This window comes from Notechis scutatus, chromosome 2 (assembly GCF_049901735.1).
Source record: "Notechis scutatus isolate UNSWTSFEM ecotype Mainland chromosome 2, rNotScu1.2, whole genome shotgun sequence".
In the NCBI taxonomy this organism is placed as follows: domain Eukaryota; kingdom Metazoa; phylum Chordata; class Lepidosauria; order Squamata; family Elapidae; genus Notechis; species Notechis scutatus.
The window spans coordinates 169,778,666-169,800,790 of record NC_142010.1 but is presented as its reverse complement, the minus strand read 5'-3'; the positions used below and the strand labels follow the sequence as shown (position 1 = coordinate 169,800,790).

The 22,125-nt window shown below is 42.8% G+C and overlaps 1 protein-coding gene and 1 long non-coding RNA gene across 2 annotated transcripts in view; both read left to right on the top strand.

Annotated features, from left to right (window-relative positions):
* The window catches only part of LOC148132408 (uncharacterized), a 251,800-nt gene that overhangs the window by 162,069 nt on the left and 67,606 nt on the right, over positions 1-22,125 (top strand). The window lies entirely within an intron of this gene.
* On the top strand, positions 175-20,425 carry ERI1 (exoribonuclease 1). Its single transcript, XM_087957353.1, has 7 exons — positions 175-313; positions 3,755-3,933; positions 6,952-7,162; positions 8,396-8,479; positions 10,123-10,232; positions 17,285-17,399; positions 19,296-20,425. The coding sequence occupies exons 1-7, from the start codon at positions 239-241 to the stop codon at positions 19,533-19,535; spliced, it is 1,014 nt and encodes a 337-aa protein (XP_087813479.1). The 5' UTR covers positions 175-238; the 3' UTR covers positions 19,536-20,425.

Genomic DNA, 22,125 nt, shown 5'->3' with positions numbered 1-22,125 from the left:
TCGTTATTTTCCGGCGGGCCCTGACGTCACATTACATTGCCTTGCGGGAGGAGTTCCCACTCTCGGCCCCGCCTCCGAGCCACCATCGAGGGAGCGCGAGGGGCGTCCTGACGTCACCCAATCCTGTGCGGTGTTTTGTCTGGTGGGGAAAAAAAAAAAAAGTCGGGAGGTTGACGCCTCCCCTCCCCCCGCAGCCTAAGTCCGAGGAAGACAGAGACCGAGCTTTCCCTGCCGCCAAATGGAGGCGCAGAAGGAGAACGTGCCGCGACGAGACCACAGCGGGGAGGAGAACGCGGAAGCCCGCGAGGCCTCGGTGAGTGTCCCTTCGCGGCTGCGCAGCTTTGCCGTCAGGCTCTAGCCCAGGTGTCCACCTTGGCAACTTTAAGACTTGTGGACTTCAACTCCCAGAATTCCTCAGCCAGCTGGCTGAGGAATTCTGGGAGTTGAAGTCCACAAGTCTTAAAGTTGCCAAGGTTGGACACCCCTGCTCTAGCCGCTTGGCACCCAGGGAACTAACCTTCCCGGCTGGAAAGCTCTTTCCGTCATCGGTCGAAGGGCTCAGAGCTCCTCCCTCGGCGAAGGAAGGGCAAGCGGCGCGAGAGACTGAAAGCCGTTGGACCGCGGCGGGAAAGCGCTCGTGCACCCTAGTGAATCGGGGTCTCCCGCGGAGTCCTTATTTTTTTTGCCCCGCTTTAAGTTTGTCGCGGGGCGGTTGCACGAGAGCGAGCGCCCGGCGGCCCTGGGCCTTTGAAGAAGACTTGCGCTTATAAAGGGGGTTTTGCGTGTGTGTGTGTGTAGTCCATTGAGTTTCGTCTTTCCACTTGGGCTTTGTATCTAACCAAGATGGATCGCTGCCCAAAGGAGGAATCGGTGCTCAATCAAAGAATTAAACCCAACCTCGTGACACTTCCAAGGGGGATGGGGGTGGCTAGCGTTACTAATTAAAAGGTCTTCATGGTTTGTTTGTTTTTTTAATCGCATGGACAAACAAGATGACAATGCTTTGCTAGTTGGACTGTTAGTAAAAGCGACGTCAGTGAGGCAAGCTGTTTGTGTTACCTGGAAATACCCCAGAAATCTTGCATTGCTACTGTACTAGGAAAAAAGAAACTATGGTAGTTTGCCACTATTGGGACTGGGATGTATGTTGCTAAGTGGCGCATATTACTTAGCAATTGCAATCCTTGCCAGTCCCAGTTGCAATTGTAACTCCAGATGTGTAGGCCTTTAAGTGGGAAATAGTAATAGCACTTAGGCTTAAATATTGCTTCACAGTGCTTTACAGCCCTCTCTCTGCGGTTTTCAGAACCAGCATATCGCCCCTCAATATGGGTCCTCATTTTACCAAGGTTGGAAGCAGTAGTGGGATTCAAATATTTTTACTACCGGTTCTGTGGCTTGGTGGGCGTGGCAGGGGAAAGATACTATAAAATGTCCAGTCAGAGATGGGATTTGCCGGTTCTCCGAACTAGTCCAAATTTCCGCTACCGGTTCTCCAGAACTGGTCAGAACCTGCTGAATACCACCTCTGGTTGGAAGGATGGAAGGCTGAGTCAACCTTGAGCCAGTTAGGATCGAACTCCTGGCACTGGAATGCAGAGGTAGCCTGTGGTACTGCATTCTGACCATGCACCACCATGGCTCTGGTGGGAGTCCCAGGTAAGGGCTGTAGGGGAGGCCCAGCACAGCCCGCACATGAGTTGGGGCTGCAATGTGGTGCAGGTTTAGGGAGGTCAGGGATAGGAGGCATGTCAAAGTGCATTGAGGCTAGGGAAGGAATGTAGTGGCTTGGTGCATCACCTCTCTGTGGCTGTAAGAAGCTCAACAACTGCAGCATGAAACCACAGGTATTCTTGGAAGCTTCAACCAACCCTGCAGCACAGCAGAAAGCCATTTTACCCTAGGTAGCACAAAGGGGCTCCTTGGTGTGCCACAGCTGTGGGGCTGCAAGAAGTTCCCAAGAGGCAGCACAATATGAACTCCAGCCCCAACCTAGCTCATCAGCATAGGGCAAAGGGGAAAGTCACAGCCAGCCCATCCCAGTCCCAGTTGCAGTCACTCTTGCTTCTCCATACTTCGTTCTATTCAAGGCCATGTTAGATTTTAGAAAAGGACAAGTGTGCCTCTGTATGTTCTTCCTTCTTATTGTTCTACCCTTGAATTTCCCTTCCTGCTTTTCCATTCGTATTCCAATGCATCCTCAGGCTGACCGGCTCCTTCCCCCACCATTGAATTATATTTTTCATATGGAGCTAAGACTGGCCTTTACTCAATCCACAAGCATACAATGTTTTTTACTTTCTTCAAATTCATACTTGAGAAAACTTTTTCATAAGTGTCTGTAACTTTTAAATTATATTAACCATATTTGTCTATTAACTCTTGACCATTAAAACACATCAGGATGTTTTTCTACTATAGCTTCTATAATTTCCTTTGCTGGTATTTACCTGATGACTTTTAAGTTTAAAAAGTTAAAAGGTTTCCCTTGCCTAGTCGTGTCAAACTGTGAGGGGTGGGGTTTAATCTCTATTTCCTAGCTGAGAGAGCCAGTGTTGTCTGAAAATGCTTCCGTGATCATATGCAGGGGTGGGATTAAATTTTTTAACAACTGGTTCTGTGGGTGTGGCTTAGTTGGTGGGCATGGCTTGGTGGTCATGTGACTGGCTGGGTGTGGCCAACTCAACATCACTCACATTGAGGCACGCATCTCCTCGCCTGGCCTCTCATGATTGTGGGGATGCTGCAACAGTTGTAAGTGTGAAAAATGGTCATAAGTCACTTTTTTCAGGGCCATTGTAACTTTGAATGGTCACTCTACACAAGCAAAGTATCAGCAAAGGAAGGAAAAAAAACTCCAGAGATGTTCCTGAGACAGGAAGTCTAGTCCTGCCAAGAATGTAATAAGGGTTAATGGAGAGGCAGTTTCTGTAAGCAACACCAGAATATTTCCTTCCTGCCTTCATTACAGGATTAGGCCAGTAATCCTGGTTCTCTGAACTGCTTAGAATGTTAACCGATTCTAGCAAATAGGTACGAACCTGTAGAATCCCACCCCTGGTCATATGGCCATTATGACTACCAGTATACGCCAAGACACAAGGAATACTGTTACCTTTCCATCAAAGTGGCACTTATTTATCTTGCATTTGCATTCTTTTGAACTGCTAGGTTGAAACCAGCTGGAGCAAGAACAGGAGCTCACCCTGTCACACAGTACCTGAGATCTCAAACAGCCAACATTCCAATAACAAATCTTTAAGCTTATCTTAAAATATTATATATATATATAACAACCTGTAAAAATAATGTAAGGAAAATGTAGCAAAACACTGATGCCTACCGTATGTTACAATTATAAAATTTAAAATAAAATAGCATTGCCTTTGGGCCTGTTTTGAAATGTTGCTAAATCCCGTAACAGTGGGAGTTATGCTCATCTACAAGGTGCCATGTTGATGAACAAGTAGGAAATTTGACTAATTGATGGGCCATAAACAAGATTAGGCTTACATAATAATTATGGTAACAGGTTCCCTTCTTTAAAAGAATGTATTTCAAAAGCTGGATGTTGGTAAGTGAATAAATTACACCTCTCAGTATATGTGAGGGCTTTTTCAATATAATACTACGATCATTCCTGCTTTTGGACAACTATCCAATGTCATTGTTTCTAGATAATGTTGAATAAGATTATTATTTAAACTTTTGAAGATAAAGACAATTATAACTATCACAACTTTTTCTTATACAGACTTTCTGTCAGACTAAGCAGTGCTGCAAGTTTGATTTTCAAGAAGAAAATAAAAAAACTAATTCAAGTGATTTCAGCGATCCAATTTACAAAGAGATTTCTCTGACAAATGGTTATATCAATAGAATGAGTAGAGAAGAGCTGAGAGATAAGCTTGCTGAATTCAGACTTGACACCAGGTAATGTGTGAGTGCATACATTTTCTGATGTATTTCTTACTACATATGTAAATGTAGAATTAATAAAGTCACCACTTCTGGATTTCTTTTCTGAGATGCTTTTATTGTTTGCAGAAAGAAGGAACTGCACATTATGAATAATTATGTCTTTATCATTGGAAGAGTTTGTTGGCAGAGAAGGATTTCACACTGCAGAGTCATTAAGCAGATTTTTCAGTATGAAATCTTGCACAAAGTTGTGATGCTAGAATTTGCATTGTAGCATTACATACCTCTCCATATCTTCCGTTAAAGGGGTACACGGAAGAAGCTCCAGGTGAATTTTTTGGAGAGGCTCACCTGATGGGGAAAAAATAGCTTCCTGAGTCAGTTATGTAATGGCATCACAATTTTTTAATATATGTTTTTTGTAAATAGCATACATGACAGTGTTCCTTCTGTTCTCTGTCCTAGAGACCATTTAAATCATCTGAAATGTAAATGAAAGGATTATTTGTTTGTGCAGAAATATTGCAAACAAGTAAAAACTGGAATATATTTTGTCTAAAAATAATCTCTTAAATTTCTTAAAGACATAGGGAATTTTATAATCCTGTCAAATGTTTCTGTTCATGTTTTATCTCTTAGTGGAGAATTACACCGTAGGAGCAACTTCCTTTTGAGACTAGTTTGATGCAAGCAGATCAGAGTAGGTAATTCTTGTCATTTCGGTTGGAGGAAGTTATTAAAAACAGGACTGGCATTTTAATGGAGAGATAATGTCCAAATGGATTAGGAGATGCTACAATTCTTTTTTTTAAAAAAAACAAGTTTTATTTTCAAGACAAACAATACATAAATACACATAAACACAAAACATAAAAGCATAAAAAATCTCTTTTCTGAAAGTTGCTTAATCCCGGGTTAAAACTCTTGGTACAGACACAAGTTCAGTTTCATATTCATTTTACATACCATTTCATATCTTATTAACATTTTCAATTTTCTATATAACTTCTCCTCTCCTTTAAATTTTCTCAATTTTTTTTCCTCATCTCAATTCATATCCTAATATTTATTATTCTTTGTCTGTTCTATTCCAGCCAGTCATTTATTTTTCTTCTTTAAAAAAAAGAAGAAATACTTCTCCTGTACACTATATGGAGATGATGCCTTATCTTTTTCCCTTATATTTATAGTACCTAATATAAAATACATAACATACATTGGGATTCTGTCTGGTACATTCTAAAATTATACTATATTATCAAAAATAATACAAATCTATTCATTAATATTGATATTCATTCATATCTTAGACGTTTAACTCATTACTTTTCAATTAAATCACATACTTTTATGAGAGCCCTATTTTCCATAATTATCCCCCCCACATCACATATTGTAGCTCAATATTTCATTGAAATGTTCCTCCTTCTACTTCAAATCTCATTTCACAAATTTTTTTGCTAGTATACCATGTTCTAATCATTAATTTTAACAATCATTTATATCTTAAATATTTTATCCATTTCAATTGAATATTATGCCTTTGTGGGAACACTTATGCTTTCCACGATTATTACCCCCCACATCACAATCTTAAATCATATTTCATTACAATACTCTCTTTTTCTTAACAAAAATTTCACTTATTTATGTTAGATATTTTATCACATTTTAAGCTACATATTTCTAATTTTTTATAATTACTTCTAAATACAGATATAAAAATGCAATCTTATGTACCTTTCTAGAATCCCATTAACAATAAGATCTATCCATTATCTCTGAAAAACTTTTGCTTCTTAATATCCTGCTCCCCACCATTAGAGCTTCTCATCCCTTCCTTGCTCCCTTGCTTCTTCTTCTCCTTGTCCTCTTTAACCCCTTGTCTCTCCACCTCCCTTTTATTCTGCTTTCCCCCTTTCTGTTGTTTCTTAACATAATGTCCCTTTTTCACCTTATTCTTCTCTTTTTGGGCTGTTTTTTCAGATCTTAAAGACCTCTTTTCCTTTTTCCCGTCTCCAATCAAAGTCCTTTTTTCATCAAAGATGGCTTCTTCTTCTTCTTTGTCCCCATCATCCTCATTCTGCTTCGCATAAATATAAACCGCCATTTCTAAGTATTGAAAAATAGTGCCAAGTCCATCTTCCCCTCCTTGTTTTTCTCTTTCATATTTTTGATATATAAGTTCCAATCCATCCACAGGTGATGCCATTGTATAGAGAAAAAGTTTTTCCAAACAACCACCCAGATGATTTAATCAGAAATAATTTCCAAAGGTTCCAAAATCACCAAACAATCCAAACAGACTGTTTCTTTTAAATACCTTCTTCTTCACTTTTTCTTTCTGAGGTTAAAGTAATCACAAATCCTTTTCAAATATATTTTTGGAAGTTTTTAAACTCTTTGTAATTCTAGGCAATCTTCTCCTTATTTTCAAATTTTACTCTGATTTTTTTTTCACTCTCCCTTCCCACTCACAGCCAAAAAGATTTTTTTTTCCCCGCTGTCACTTTAGGAAGGAGAGTAGAACAAAGAAAAAAAAACAACTTTCCCCTTTAGGGTATTCGCAGCTTGTGGCTCTCACAAGGAACAATATATCCTTAACAGCTTTCAAGGTTCCAAATCACTTTCTCCCGTCTTGTCCCGGTTAAAAGCACCTTTCACTTTCTCCAGCTTTCTCCCTCCTGTACTTGCTTACCCGGCTGCAGCTTTCTTCGTGGCGGCCATTACTGACCGCCGTTCCTCCGCCTCGGGAAAAGGGAGTTTAGCTGGCTGGGGAGGGGGTTTGCGGCACCCCCAAACCCCTTGCCGGATCCCCCCTATCTTCAGCTGCCTCTATGGGGCAGCTATATCCCCCAGATCCAAATGGATCGGGGGAACCTTGGCGGCGAACGCAGCAGGGATCGCGCGGTTGCAAATCCCTGCCGCCGCCGAAGGCTAGCAAACCGGAAGTCCCAGGAGATGCTACATTTCTGTTCTAACTCAGCACTATATTAAAATATCCTAGAAATAAGCACTTTTTTTTTACAGAGGAGTAAAAGACGTATTAAAAAAGAGGCTGAAAAACTACTATAAGAAAGAAAAATTGATGCACAAGCAGCCTCCAAGTGCAGAAGATTACTACAATTATATCTGTGTTATTGACTTTGAAGCAACTTGTGAAGAAAAAAATCAGCCGGAATTTACACATGAAATAATCGAATTTCCTATTGTTTTACTAAATACACAGACATTACAAATAGTAAGTATTCCTGTCCTACTTGATTACTGGATAGTTTAATAAATTCATCAGAAATTGAGTTTTGCATTTTGAAAATAGATAGTGAATCAAAGGTATTATGTTGCCTTGTGTGCAGTCTAATCAACAAATTAGGCAGCTTATGACTGGCATCATCTTTTTAGATCTTAAATTATATCCACAAGAAAATAATTACTGATATATGTTTGCTGCTAAATGTACAGGCGTTTTGTGCAAAAAAAAAAAGAAAAGAAAACTTAGCTTTTCTCTTGCTAAGTGGAACAAGCATAACAGAAGTAAATGCATGGCTAGATTCCCACAAGTAGACAGTTTGGGAAAGGGAAAATGATTTTGGGTGAAAGACGACAAAGAATAATCCAAATGCCCTGTGCTGCTCTTCTGCTCTAAATGATACCATCCTGAGACTGCTTTTCAATTTGTTTTTAAAATGTTGAGTCTAATGTTCTGCAGGTATTTAACACTGATGCAGTTGCATATCATACTAAACCATAAAGCTTAGCATAAATGTGCATGCTCATGCTCCTTAGTTTTCTGCTAGGGAGTGTGGCTAGCAAGTTAACCATCATTTGTTGTTTGTTTAGAATTAATCATGCTGTTTCAATATAGGCTACATTCCTAGCAGAATTAATTGAAAAAACAGGAAAGGCCTGTGTGGAGTGGCTTATGGTTATGTTCTCTGATTTGTTTTGGTTGGAAAGAACCTAGTCTGCATCCTGTATTCCCACAACATGCAATATTTTTTAAAAGGCATCAATAGGTGGTTCACTGGCTATGCTGGTTAGAGTAAGGAATCGTCAATTGTGGGTATGATGTGCAATCACAGATGTATCCCTATGACATAAGATGGGACTTCCTGTATTTTATCTTCTCATAGCTGTCCAAATACAGTGCCCCTAATATACTCTGACAAGTATCATTCCTTATGGGCTGCTCTGTGTTACAACTCTTGGCACTCTTTGTGAACCTGAACCTGAGGTGTAAGAAAGTCTTTAACCACAGCAGCAGGAACAGCAGAATATCCTACCTAAAGCACAAGTATGGTACTGCAGTACTTGTTGTAAGGTTCAAATTATTGTTGTTGTTTTGTTGCTGTTATATACATGTTGTTATGTTTGACTGATTGTTATTCCTTTGGTTTAATGAACTATGTAAGGAGCAGTCTGTGTTTTGTCTATATCATCATGATATGGCCTATATTAAACTTCAATTTTGTAGGAAGACACTTTCCAGCAATATGTGAAACCAGAGATTAATCCTCAACTTTCAGATTTCTGCATTAATTTGACCGGAATCTCTCAGGTAAATTGCCACACACTTCACTCATTAAGCAAAACCCTTTTAAAAGATAAAGGTTTAGGCATTAGATATACTCCTAATATCTGACTACAAACACAGCATGTAAATATGGTGTGCTCAGATCTAAGCTTCCTGATTTCTCTCTTTTTTTTTTAACAGATTGGTTTATTTTAAATCAGTACCACAGTGCAGTGCTTGTAATAAAGAGATGTATAACTATTCTATAGATTAAAATTCTGAGTTTCACTGAGCAATTACTTGAGCAAAATTGAACACATTACCATTTCTAACACCATACTAGTAGCAATCACTATTGATCATACCTGATTTGGCTGGGTCAGAGGCAAAATCTAATGTCCAATCAGTGCTCTGTGCACTTGGACAGCCTGCTTGTATAATCGGTAATACAAATTGTTTTAATCAGGGGTCCCCAACCTTCAGTCTGTGGACAGGTATCGGGCTGCGGCATGCCAGAAACAAACTGCAAATAATCAAAGCGCCATCTCTAGGATGCAGGCAGCATGCAAAACCATGTCCCCTCCGGTCTACAGAAAAAGCTCTCCCCATGGAACTGAACCCTGGGTCCCAAAAGATTGGGGGCCACTGGTTTAAATGGTACATTGATTGATTAGTAGAGGGTACTATACAGATAGTCCTCGACTTACGACAGTTCATTTAGTGACTTTGGAGTTACAACCACACTCTTTTGTGACCTTCTGACAGGCAAAATCAATGGGGAAGCCAGATTCATTTAACAAACATGTTACTAGCTTAACGACTGCAGTGATTCACTTAACTGTGACAAAAAGGTTTTAAAATGGGGCAAACTCACTTAGCAACTGACTCAGCAAAATACATTTTGGGCTCAACTGTGGTCATAAGCCGAGGACTACCTGTAATTCTTATGAGAGTTCTACGCAGATGAAGACTGCTTTATTGCCTCCTTATGGCCAGCTGCAGGAATAATGCAAAGATTGCTTGGTGTCTTCAAGCTAGTTACATTCTTAGTAGCTTAGTAAGTTACAAACCGAGTTTTGTACAGCACCAGAAAAATGTACATTTATAAATGTTGGTTTGTAATGGTTTATTAGGTATTGAACCTGATATGGAGCAGTATACATTTTAGATGCTTTTGAGATAAAGGCCCTTAAAGTTGATGTTAACTTGCTACTTGCTAACTCTTTTCTTATACCTTAGTTAGGCTCCTAACAAAAAAATATTTATCCACCATAAAGTCCATATTTCTTCCAGTTTCCCAAGCTGAGAAGGGATGGGAAAAGAGGGAAATAAAAGAAGAACCAGAAAGATCGGGGGGTTGTGGGATTTTTGAAAATACAACTTGCAAGAGTTGGATCCAGGAGATCCCTCCCTTCCCTCCTGCTCCCCTGCCCGCCCAGCCATTAAAGAATATTAGGCATAGGATGCAGATACTGTAGTAGTTATAAAGAAGTTTTCTCACTGAATGTAATAAGAATGAATATAGGATATTTTGTTGCATTAATAGTTAATTATAGAAAACGAAAAAGTGTGGTAGACTTAATAATATGACTTGATAGAAGTCCTCTTTATATTATTCTCACATTGCATAATTAATACTTGAGTTTCTTAATATATAGTAATTGTATTTTCATTCATAATATTTCTAGGAACTGGTAGAGAAAGCTGATGAATTCCCAAAAGTGCTGCATCGTGTTGTAGACTGGATGAAACAAAAAGAACTAGGAAGCAAATACAGCTATTGCATATTAACAGATGGGTATGTGTTGGGGACAGATATACATATGTTTCGTTGACGAAACATATTTATTTTTTAATTGCAACCATTAAATTATGTCAGTGTTCTTAAACTATTCTTTAGCTTTGACAGAATTGTATTTCTGGAGTTCTTCAGTTTAGTCGTATTTGCAACAATAAGCTAAATAGGATGCTGTGATTGGAACATCAGAACACCTTGGATCTTTTCCCTGCTTGCTGCACCACTTGATTAGAATAAATATTTTCTGTTCTGAAAAGGTTATAGCAAATTTGCTTTAATTAAAATCCAGAGTGTAGTAGATTACAATTTGTTGAATTCAAGAAAAGTAATCTGCATAGGTACTGAACTCATTAACATTCATACATGAACATTGAAGTCAGCTGTTGTATTCAGTGCCTATACACAAGCAGGGGATTATAAATATGCTAATTTTCTGTTTGACAAAGATAGCTGAAGAATGACTTATTTGCAGAACCTTACAAGGGAGTACATTCATATATCTGTTAATTATTTAATGTTTGGGCCATATATTTTACATTTTAATAAATATGAGTAACATGAGGCAATAACAAATGATAAAATCACAGTACAATTGTACAAGTTAATGAATTATAAAACTAATGAAAATGTCAGAAAACAAATCAACAGCATGGAATAAGACAATATTTCCACGAGAAAATTTAGGCAAATAAAATTCTATAAAATGCATATTTGGGCCACTTAAAATGGAATTTAACAATAGGTGTTACTAGAAATAATGCTGATGATAGAATTTAGGGATTCTCCTTAGAGCTGCTCGGATCGTCCAGAGGATGGGTGGAGCTTCAGTCTCTGCTGTTGTAGGCTGAGCTTAATTTCTGAGGGACGCCTCCTTCCATCACGTGTCTAGTCCTGGCGTTCCCCCAGTTTATGCTCAGCCCTTGTGCAGAGTAGGCTGATTGTGATCGTGCTCTTGGTCGTTTTTTCAGCAAACCTATTCGATTGTGCATTTATTTACCTTTCTCAGGTTGTATTGTTTCTCTCTATTCCCTTTATTCCTGGTTTAGCCCTGCACAGTTTGTCTCCTTTCGTTTTTCTCCGCTTCCCTGGGAGGCTTCCCGGCCCCAGGGGGAACCAGGGGGAGGGCTAGCACCTTTTATAGGCTGCCCCCACCCCATCCTCTCCCATTGCCTTGCTGCCATTTGCTTCTCCGTTTGCCTTAAAACGCTTCGTTTCATTCCGTTCTCCTCCCCGATTTACTTTAGCCAGCCTTTCTCGTTTGAGCCTCGTTCCTTTTGATTTCCTTCCCCTGGGGACTCAGATCGCCCCTAGGGAGGCCTCCATTGCCGCCGCTAGGCTCCTGCAGGCCCACGAAGTTGCGGGCGCCATTTTGTGCAGCCGTTATCAATCCGATCGTTACAGCGGCCCGTTTTCAGAGACAGCAGGACCGGCAGGCCTGTTCAAAAGTATCTGGTGGTGACTATTTGTAATCCACTGTGTGATTGGAGGCTTGATTGTTTTTTTCTACACTGTTGCCGCGGTAACTCTTTCACCACTCCCACCCAGTTTTCTGTTGTCTGGGAAGGCAGTCTGGTGCAGGCCTGGTGTATTGCCCTTCAGGGCACCTGCAGTTCCTTCAGCAGCCCAATTACTTATTAAAAAAAAAAAAGAGAGAGAAGAGAAGAGGCAGCAGCTCCTTTTCGACCTTTTATTACAAATTACAAACAGAACAAGGGCGTCCTGATCATATAATCCAAAAAAAAAAAAAGAGTAAACGCATTTTACCAGGCTAACAAATTAATTTTTAACTGATTGACCGGGGGGGGGGCGCATAACATCTCCCAAGGCTCCCGGCCTTAATTGTAGGTCGACCCCTAGGGCGCCAACCACTTTATTCTTGATCCACACCTTTATCAACTATCCAGAATGGCAGAAGGCAATCCCTCAAAAGGCCCTTTTTTAAAGGCCAAACAAAAAACCCGACACCTGCGCAGTCAGGCTAAAGAGCCCACTAAAGCCTCCCAAAAGGAGGCCCTAAGGCGACACAGGGCGCTAGAAAAAGAGATAGAAAAGCGCGCCAAACAGTCTGGTTCAGTGCTCCCAGCACCAGCCACCCCTTCTACCTCTGTTCTCCCCCCCGCAGTCTCTCCCTCCCTCCAGGCACAACAGGACTCCGGAACACCACCCAGGCGAATTCCAGAGGCTACCTTCACGCCAACGGCTGCGGGCCTGCGACAGGAAGAACCTTTCTCTCAGGCGGTCCCGGAACAGCTCAGAGCCTGGATGGAGTCGGCCATCCGCCAGGGAATTGCGGAGGGAATGCAGAGGATGGCCAGACCAGAGTGGCCTCCACAAGCCACCGAATCCGTAAGACCATTCCCTCTCAGCAGCTGTCCCACGAACAAATACCCCTTCAGGAGGGAGTTTCTCCCTCAGTTAGGGAAGACGAGGAGGAGGGGGAAGGGGATCTAGATCTGTGCGGAGAAGAGGGGGAGGAACAATTTGATTTCGGGTCGCTCCAATTCGACAAACCCCTCCCAGACTCTGAACCATCAGAGCCTGAAATGTCAGAGGACGAGGGGCTCACCCCTGACCTTCCCGCTTTCGTAGGGCTCTTTAAGCCCCAGCTTTTCAAATCCCTCCTCTACAAAGCCAGGAACATCTCGGGTCTAACTACCCAAGGCCTCCCTACTCCCTCTCCCTCGGGCTCAGTAGAACTAGAGGACTCCATGTTCAAGCAGCCGGTGGTGGAGGCTGAAGTCATCCCAGCCCCCCCCATCTTCTTGGACCTGATCTCCAAGCAACTGGCCTCCTCCACTGCCCCCCCAGCGCCTTCGGCTCATGATAAACGGTTCTTTAACCTTGACCCAGAGCTTTCCAACCTGTTAAGTACCCCGGAGGTTGATGAGCCTGTCGCGAGCCTAGCCTCTTCTTCCGCCCTCAGTGACCCCCTGGAGGCCCTTAGGCCGGAAGAGAAGAGGTCGGAACTGGCCCTGCGGCGAGCTCACCAATCGGACGCGTGGGCAATCAGGGCGGCCACGGCCGCCTCATTTTTCATCAGATCATCTATCCGCTGGCTCCGCCAGCTTAAGCAACATGTCCCGACTTCTAATATTCGCGCCCATCAGGACATAGCTAAGATCACTGCCGCGGCAGAGTTCTCAGCAGACGGCACTTTTCACTCCGTGAAATTCTCCTCCCGCGCCATTTCCTCCCATGTCTCGGCCCGCCGCCTGCTCTGGCTAAGGCACTGGCAGGTGGACCTCAAAAACAAGATGAAACTAGCCTCCGCTCCCCTCACGGGAAATAAACTATTCGGGCCTTCCCTGGATCCTCTCCTAGTTGAAGGAAGGAACAAAAAGAAATACCTCCCATTCCTCGTCCGCAAGTCAGACCCCAGACCTCTGCAGCCCTTTCGGAGGTCTTCCTTTCGTCCCTATCCCCAACCCCCCTTCCCTCCCAGATACCAAAGCCCCCCCCCTTTGGTTCGGGACAGCCCCAGGATAGGTCTGACTCCTTTGATAGACACAGGAGAGGGGGAAACTTTAAGAGGCCCTTTCGCGGATCTGGCACCAGGCCCTTCCGGCGCTCCAGATAAACCTCCTGATTTAATCCCAATTGGCGGACGACTCAAATCCTTCGCCAACCAGTGGGACTCATCCACTTCAGATGCCTGGGTCAGGGATACCGTCAGATTTGGCCTTGCCCTCGAATTCCTCTCCATTCCCCCTGATTTCTACATGGCATGCCCCCTTTCTAAAAACCACACCAAACGCAACCTCATGGGGTCAGCAATTCGGCATCTACTGGAGATACAGGCCATCCAGCCCGTTCCTCCATCACAAAGGGGACAAGGTTTTTACTCACACTTATTTGTGGTGCCCAAACACACAGGGGGATGGAGAGCCATCTTGGATCTAAAACGGCTAAACCGCTACCTGGTTTATCGTAGATTCAAAATGAACACCCTGCAATCCATCCTCCTGGGAGTTAGACAGGGGGATTGGTTGTCCTCCATTGACCTCTCTGAGGCATATTTACACATCCCAATCCGACCCTCCCACTACAAATTCCTGCGTTTCAGCTATAACAATCTCCACTTCCAGTACACGGCCCTCCCATTTGGATTGGCCTCTGCCCCCAGGACTTTCACCAAGATCCTGGCCGTGCTGGCTGCCCACCTCAGAACCATTCCGGTACGGCTCCACTGCTACCTGGATGATATTCTCATCCTATCCTCCTCCAGGGATCAGGCTATCAGGGACACCCTAGTTACCCTCTCCGCCCTCCAGGAACACGGTTTCCTAATAAATTGGAAGAAAAGCCAGCTGGCTCCTTCCACCAGGTTACCCCATCTGGGAACCATCATAGACACAGTTAGGGCAAGGGTGTTCATCTCTCCAGAGAGAATACTCAGCATCCAGCAATCAGTCAAACTTATCAGATGCCTAAAGAGGGTCCCTCTCCTGGAACTAACCAAGTTACTAGGTAAAATGATCTCTTGTATTTCCGTCATCCCCTGGGCCCGATTCCATTCCAGGTCCCTCCAGTGGTTCCTGCTCCCGTACCAAAGAGCCGGCTCCAGCAACTCCAGGCGCAAGGTCAAGGTCTCGCCAAGGGTTCTCACCTCCCTCCTTTGGTGGAGCAAGGCATCGATCAACAAGGGCTGCCCCCTCAAGGAGCCCTCAAGAATCACCGTCACCACAGACGCCAGTCTGTCCGGATGGGGCTCCCACCTGCGGTCCAGCACAGCTCAGGGCAAATGGTCAGCGACAGAGAGCAGGTGCAATATAAATTGGCTAGAGCTTCGGTCCATCCACCTGGCCCTCCGCAGTTTCCTCCCTCAATTACAGGGTTGTCACGTTCTCATCCTTACAGACAACATAACAGCAAAGGCTCATATCAACAGGCAAGGGGGCACTCAGTCAAAGAGTCTAATGAGGGAGACCGAGCGCCTCTCCCGTTGGGCAGAGTCACACCTTCTTTCCCTCAGAGCAGACCACATTTCGGGCATCGACAACACCCGGGCAGACTGGTTGAGCAGGGCCACCATAGACCAGGAGGAGTGGCGCCTCCACCCAGCCCTGTTCAGGGAAGCAGCAGTAATTTTCGGCCTGCCAGTAGTAGACCTGTTTGCCTCTCCATCCAATGCCCAACTCCCTCGGTTCGTCTCCAGATTCCCGACCCCAGGGGCAGAGAACTACAATGCCCTGCGATGCCCGTGGCCCTCGGGCCTCCTTTATGCCTTTCCCCCTCTGGCTCTGGTCTCCAGAGTCCTCCAGAAGGTACTCCACGAGAGGGCGGAACTGGTCCTGGTAGCTCCTTATTGGCCCCGTCGCTCCTGGTTCGCGGACCTCCGCAGTCTTTCCTCCGGCCCCCCCTTGGAGGATACCAGCAGACAGGATCTCCCTGTCCCAAGGCCCCCTTCTCCACCCGGACCCCCAATGGCTCCAACTAGCCGTTTGGAGGTTGAGCGGGAACGTCTAAGGAGAGAGAATCTTTCTACTGAGGTCATTAATACCATCTTAGCAGCTCGGCGTCCCTCTACCACAAGGATTTATGACGCCACTTGGGCCTCTTTCCGCAAGTGGTGCTCTAATCTCCACATCGACCCAAAGGTACCGTCTGTCGCCCAAATCCTCGACTTCCTCCAAGAGGGCCTCAGTAAGGGTCTGTCCCCCAACACACTAAGGCGGCCCTATCCACCGTCATTTCCTGCGAAAAGGTCACCTCCCTCTCTCACCATCCCCACATCCGAGCCTTTCTGAAGGGGGCCACGAACTTACATCCACCGTCCCTTCACCGTTATCCGACCTGGGATCTCAATAGGGTCCTGACTTCTCTCACTAGGCCACCTTTTGAACCTCTAAGAGAGGTTCCTCTCCAGTTCCTGTCCTACAAAGTAGTATTCCTGGTGGCTATCACATCAGCTCGTAGGATTTCAGAGATCGCTGCTCTATCGGTTAGAAAAGACCTTTGCGTCTTCCACGCAGACAGGGTGGTCCTTTGACTCGACCCTTCCTTCTTACCAAAAATTAACTCAGTCTTCCACAGGGCTCAGGAACTTATCCTTCCTAATTTTTGCCCCAGGCCAACCCATGAAAGGGAGACCCTATGGCACACCTTAGACGTTAGACGGGCCCTGCGAATCTATATTAAACGCACACAGACTTTTCGTAAATCCGAGGCCATGTTTATATCTTTTCAACCAAAGTCACAGGGGCTCAAGGTACCATCCACCACCATAGGCCGTTGGATTAGGACGGCCATTTCCAAAGCATACCAGGTCCAGGCCCTACAAGTGCCCAAGGGGATTACGGCTCACTCAACTAGGAGTGCGGCTACCTCAGCTGCTTGGGCTACCCAGGCCCCAATACTCGACATCTGTCGGGCAGCAACGTGGGCCTCCCCGTCGCCTTTCATCAGGCACTATAAAATTGACAGGTACGCAGCGGCGGAGGCCTCTTTCGGTAGAAGGGTCCTCCAGAGGGTGCTCAGGGATCCTGATGAGTCAACAGACCAGACGGTGTCCCTCCCATAGGACAGGCCCCAGCTTTGGTATGTCCCATCCTCTGGACGATCCGAGCAGCTCTAAGGAGAATGGGCGTTGGTCCTTACCTGACACGCCATTTCTCTTCGAGCTGTGAGGATCGTCCAGCCCCTCCCTTTTTTTGTTTATTTCACCGTCTGGAGGGGGTCTTGCTTTCGGCCAATGCACTTTAGTAAGAGGAGGGCACAATTGCCTGGTCTCCTCGTCTTTGCATAAACTGGGGGAACGCCAGGACTAGACATGTGATGGAAGAAGGAGGCGTCCCTCAGAAACTAAGCTCAGCCTACAACAGCAGACTGAAGCTCCACCCATCCTCTGGATGATCCTCACAGCTCGAAGAGAAATGGCGTGTCAGGTAAGGACCAACGCCCATTCTCAAAAAAAGATTTACAAATTGTTTCAGAAAAATTGGAGAAATACTCAAAAAAATATCCAAATAATTTGCAAAAAAAGCTTAAAAGAACCTCCTGATGAAAAGCTAAATTGGCATCCTTAAATTTGTTTGCTTCTTTGTTTGTTAAAGGTCCTGGGATATGAGTAAATTTTTAAATATCCAGTGTCGTATTAGTCGTCTGAAGTATCCTTCTTTTGCTAAGAAGTGGATTAATATCCGCAAATCCTATGGAAACTTCTACAAGGTTTGTTGTCTGCTTGTTTCCTGAAATATTCAGATTCTAGTTGAGAAAAGTAAACATTCAGAAATGGGGTTATAATAATTGGCAGCTTAATGAATTTATCTATGTGCTGTGGCTAGGACAGCAATGGCAAATCTTTGGGGCTTGGCATGTCAAAAACTCAGAAAATACATAAGTTCATTCTGATAGCATGTCACATACATACACGTTAAAAAAAGAGAGAGAAACAATTCTCTATTCACCCACCTACCCCACATCCTGAACATTGGCACTTGGCAGCAGTGCTAAGGCTGGGCCTGAGTTGAGGTCTGACCTCAGCTTCAGCCCTAACCTACGCTATCACTGAAAAAGGCCACTTTGCCCCATTCCCATTCCTCACCTTCCAAAAATTGTGCTTTTGAAAGTAGTTTTTGGGTGTTGGTAAATTCTGGCATAAATGCTGGTGCGTTATCCAGTGATGTATCAGATTTGACACTCATGTTACAGGTTTACCATCACTGAGCTAGGAGAACAATATAAAGTTTGGGTTAAAGACTGCCCCTACTGAGATCTGTATGGCTGTATGGAGTTTATACTGCCTTTTATTAGCCCTTCTGCAACCCCTAAAAGGGATGCCTTCTTTTTTTATATTTTTGAAGCCATTTTAATCAGGGAAATGGATGCTTTAAGCATCCCTCCCATTCTGGTGATGTTACTAGATCACTCCATGTAACTTCAAAATACAGACAATTCTCACTTACTGATCACAATTGGGACAGTAACTCCATCACTAAATGATTATTAAGTGAAATGTCATGTGATTGTGTGGAACTTTTGATGTCAGTCCTACTACAGTTATTAAGTGAGTCAGGTCTCAAGGACTTAGCCAGGTCCTTAAGCTCAACATCATGTGACTGTGGCATATGACTTCCTTCTGGCTTTTCTATTGACTTTGCTTGTCCAAAGCCAGCTATGAAGATCCCAAATGGAAATTGCTTGACTGTAGGACGCTGTGACCATTGTAAATGGGCACTGGTTGCAAACTGCTTGAATTGTGATCACATGATTATGGGAACACTGCAGTGGCCACAACTTAGGGAATTGGTCATAAGTCTCCTTCACTGTTGTAACTTCAAAGTCGGTTAACTGAGGACTAGCTATATTGAAGAAGACCATATGGATTTTATGTAGAAGCACAAAAACCCTTATCTGCTAGATACTGCACTCATGAAACTCAGAATCTGAATGTTGCCTTTTGTTGCCCATTCTTGATTTTTCTAGAACTACAGCAACTGGAAAAACAAACCTATAAACATTCTTTGGGGCAATGGGCATTATTTGAAATGTGAAAATGAGTCCTATGTGCTTTTATAACACGGGCACCTTGAAGGACATGGCCTGTTGTAAAAGATCCCTTTGTTGAAGGAAAACTGGTTCTCTTGCTCTCCACCATCCTTCCCAGTATTTCCCTCCAGGATATGCCCTTAATTGTCCAGCTTTATCTTTTTTTTTTTTTTTTTTAGTCTTCTTTGGTGTAAGTCGACATACTTTCAAATAAAACTCTGGACTATAACTACCCATCATTTTTGTTTTCTAAGAATGCCGAAATACCTGGATTGGCACAGAGACATTCTCAGAAACAAAAATGGGAAATGGTTTGATATGCCAAATACTGTCCTTCTTTTATTTATTTAAATAAAATCAGTTTATTTTAAAATTACACCCCTTCATGTAGGAAATCTGCTGCACTTCAGAGCATATCTGCTGCACTTCAGAGCATAGCTGGAATATGCAAGAGCCCATTGCTATCTCACATATGTGGGCAGGGGTAGAATTTAGAGCAGCTAGTAATGTAGACAGATCGATACTGCATTTCTCTTCAGTCTGCATCTACTCAGAATGATTCAATTCATTTTCCAGGTTCCTAGATGCCAAACAAAGCTGTCAACCATGTTGGAAAAACTTGGGATGGACTATGATGGACGGCCTCACAGTGGGCTGGATGATTCCAAGAACATTGCACGAATAGCCATTCGAATGCTTCAGGATGGGTGTGAACTCCGTGTAAATGAGAGGTTGCATGGCGGGCATCTGCTAGCGGTCCCTTCCTCAACTCCAATAGAGGGCGCTCCAATCCCACAGATGCCCAGGTTTCGATAAATGTTAGGAAGTGAGTTATCCTGTCTTCAGGGCCATATTTTTGGTATTCAAAAGCCATTTCAGAGAGTTGAGTTTTTAAAGGGGGCTCTATCCCCAGTTTAACCCCTTGCAGAAATATACAGATCACAGAGCACCCACTGAAAGTCTCCCTTAATTTAACACTCTAAATTAATCACGCCAAGTTTCATTTTAGTTTTCCAAGAAATTTATGCGCTTATTAAAATGGTTTTCTCTGAAGTAAAGTCAAACCAAAGTATAACATTTGAACTGCAGATATAACAACACTAATAAGATGTTTAACATAGTTGAATACCACAGGGAATGTATCTTTGCTGATCTTTTCTTTTACTATTTAATGTACCAGGAAGATCTATTTGATTTCATGTCACAGTGACCGAATTGTTTCCTGGTATGTGTTATTTTGTCTGGGTTTGGTAAATTCTTCACAAAGGGGATTTGTTTTTTTAAGTTTGATCTGCCTTACCCAGTTGATAGAAAATTCCAGTAGTAATACATTTTTTGATGTAAGATTGTTGAGAGGCCTGTTGAGCCAATATTAGTTACCTTTTAGCCTCATTAAATTCTGATAGCAATTTAAGCATTTCACCACATTTCTATTGAAATAATGGAGATGTGTTTAACAAGAATTATTGTACTTTTTTCCTTCCATTACATATACAAAAGCGTGGTGTAACTTGCTTTAATATCCTTCCCCAGCATTGTTAAAAAAACAGAGAAGCAAATTATTTCTGTAATAATTTAAGCTTTGGCATGGATTTCATGCCAATATTTCATACAGTCAATCACTTTCCTGTATGCCAACCTTTGTTTTGATATTTCAACTTATTTTTTAAAAGGTTTGCTTTAATAAATGCAATTTATGTTTTTAATGTTCTGAACATTACACAGCACGGCACATTTTAATATTTATTGCACAACTGTTACAGATTTCTAACTTCAAATTGGTTTGTTACATTTTGCCACTTTCATGGGAATTCTGCGCAAATTGTTGCCTAGAATGTTGTGAGGGGCTGGATGACTGATTCAAGTCGACTAGTGACTTTTGGTCTAAACAAGGATTCAAGCCCATCTTTTATCTATTATACCTCACAGTGGCTGTGTACAATATATATAGTTTGGCACTGTATGCATCATTGTTTTTCTCCCAAAAGCCCATTTTGTAAATATTCTGCTTTGTAATCTGCCCAGAGCAAAAATGATTTGAAATTGGAAAACTTCCGGTTTGTTGGCTTCACCAGCGGCAGGGATTCGCGATCCTGTGCGATCCCTGCGGCGCTAGCCGTCTTGGTGCCTCCGATCCTGACGGATCTGGAGGCTAAGGCTGCCCCACAGAGGCAGCCGAAGACAGGGGGGAGCTGGTGAGGGGTTGGGGGTGTTGCAGACCCCCTCCCCAGCCGGCAAAACCCCCTTTTCTCAAGGCGGTCAAGCGGCGGTCTGTAATGGCCGTCACAAAGAAGCCGGCAGCTGGGTAAGACTGAGCAGGAGGAAGAGGGGAGAAAGTTTCCAAGAGAAAGTTTTTTTGGCTGACCCAGGACTTTAAGAGACTTTTAATCCTGAAAGCTATGACTCCTTGAATGATACTTTGTTTCCAGAGGAGAATTTCAAGCGGCAAAACTGAGGTGCTGAAAGGGAAAGTTTACTCTCCTTCCCTATGGAATCAACAAATTGCTATTGAGAAACCTGTTGTCTTTTATAAAAGGTAAAAACTTGGCTTTTTGTTATAAGTGGAAGGGAGAGGACAATATATATATATATATATATATATATATATATATATATATATATATATATATATATATATATATATATATATATATATATATATGTTTTCTTAAGTTTTCGCTGGTACTTACATGTATGGTGTTCGGCTTGGTTCGGGTATTTTCCACGTCATTGTAGTTCTTTTAAAGTTGTAGCAACGTTTCAGCAGAATCATCTGCCATCATCAGGCTTCAATACAGAATACAGAAGCCTGATGATGGCAGATGAGATTCTGCTGAAACGTTGCTACAACTTTAAAAGAACTACAATGACGTGGGAAAATACCCTAACCAAGCCGAACACCTATATATATATATATATATATATATATATATATATATATATATATATATATATATATATATATATATATATATATATATATATTTATTTTGCTGGAGGAGATGTCTTGAAGATTTTGAGACTAAGAAAATTGTAACAAGGCTCTAAAATACAGATTGGGCTTTTTTTCTTTTCCTTTTTACTGATACCACCCCAAAGAGAAAGTGAGAACTTTGTGCTTTGTCTGGACTGATTGATGTCTCTGGGACTTTGGGGAATTGTTTTAACTTTTGAAACATCTTGGTTGCTTTAAGAAGAAGAACAAAGAAAAGATTTATAATGGCTTTACCTGTTGATGAACTTAGAAAGGAATATGAGAAAATAGAGAAAGAAAGCAAGGACGCTGTGAAAGAAGCCTTCTTTTTTTTAGAAATGGCGCTTGCTATTTATCAGCAAACACAACAACAGATGGAGGAAGTAGAAGAAGAAGAAGAAGACGCCATCTTCAATGAATCTAAAAATTTAA

What these genes read in the sequence shown, in the direction of transcription:
- ERI1 (XM_087957353.1), top strand. Translation starts at nt 239, where the DNA reads ATGGAGGCGCAGAAGGAGAACGTGCCGCGACGAGACCACAGCGGGGAG. An exon ending in CGGAAGCCCGCGAGGCCTCG is followed by an intron (nt 314 to 3,754) that starts GTGAGTGTCCCT and finishes TTTCTTATACAG; the next exon opens with ACTTTCTGTCAGACTAAGCA. An exon ending in GAATTCAGACTTGACACCAG is followed by an intron (nt 3,934 to 6,951) that starts GTAATGTGTGAG and finishes TTTTTTTTACAG; the next exon opens with AGGAGTAAAAGACGTATTAA.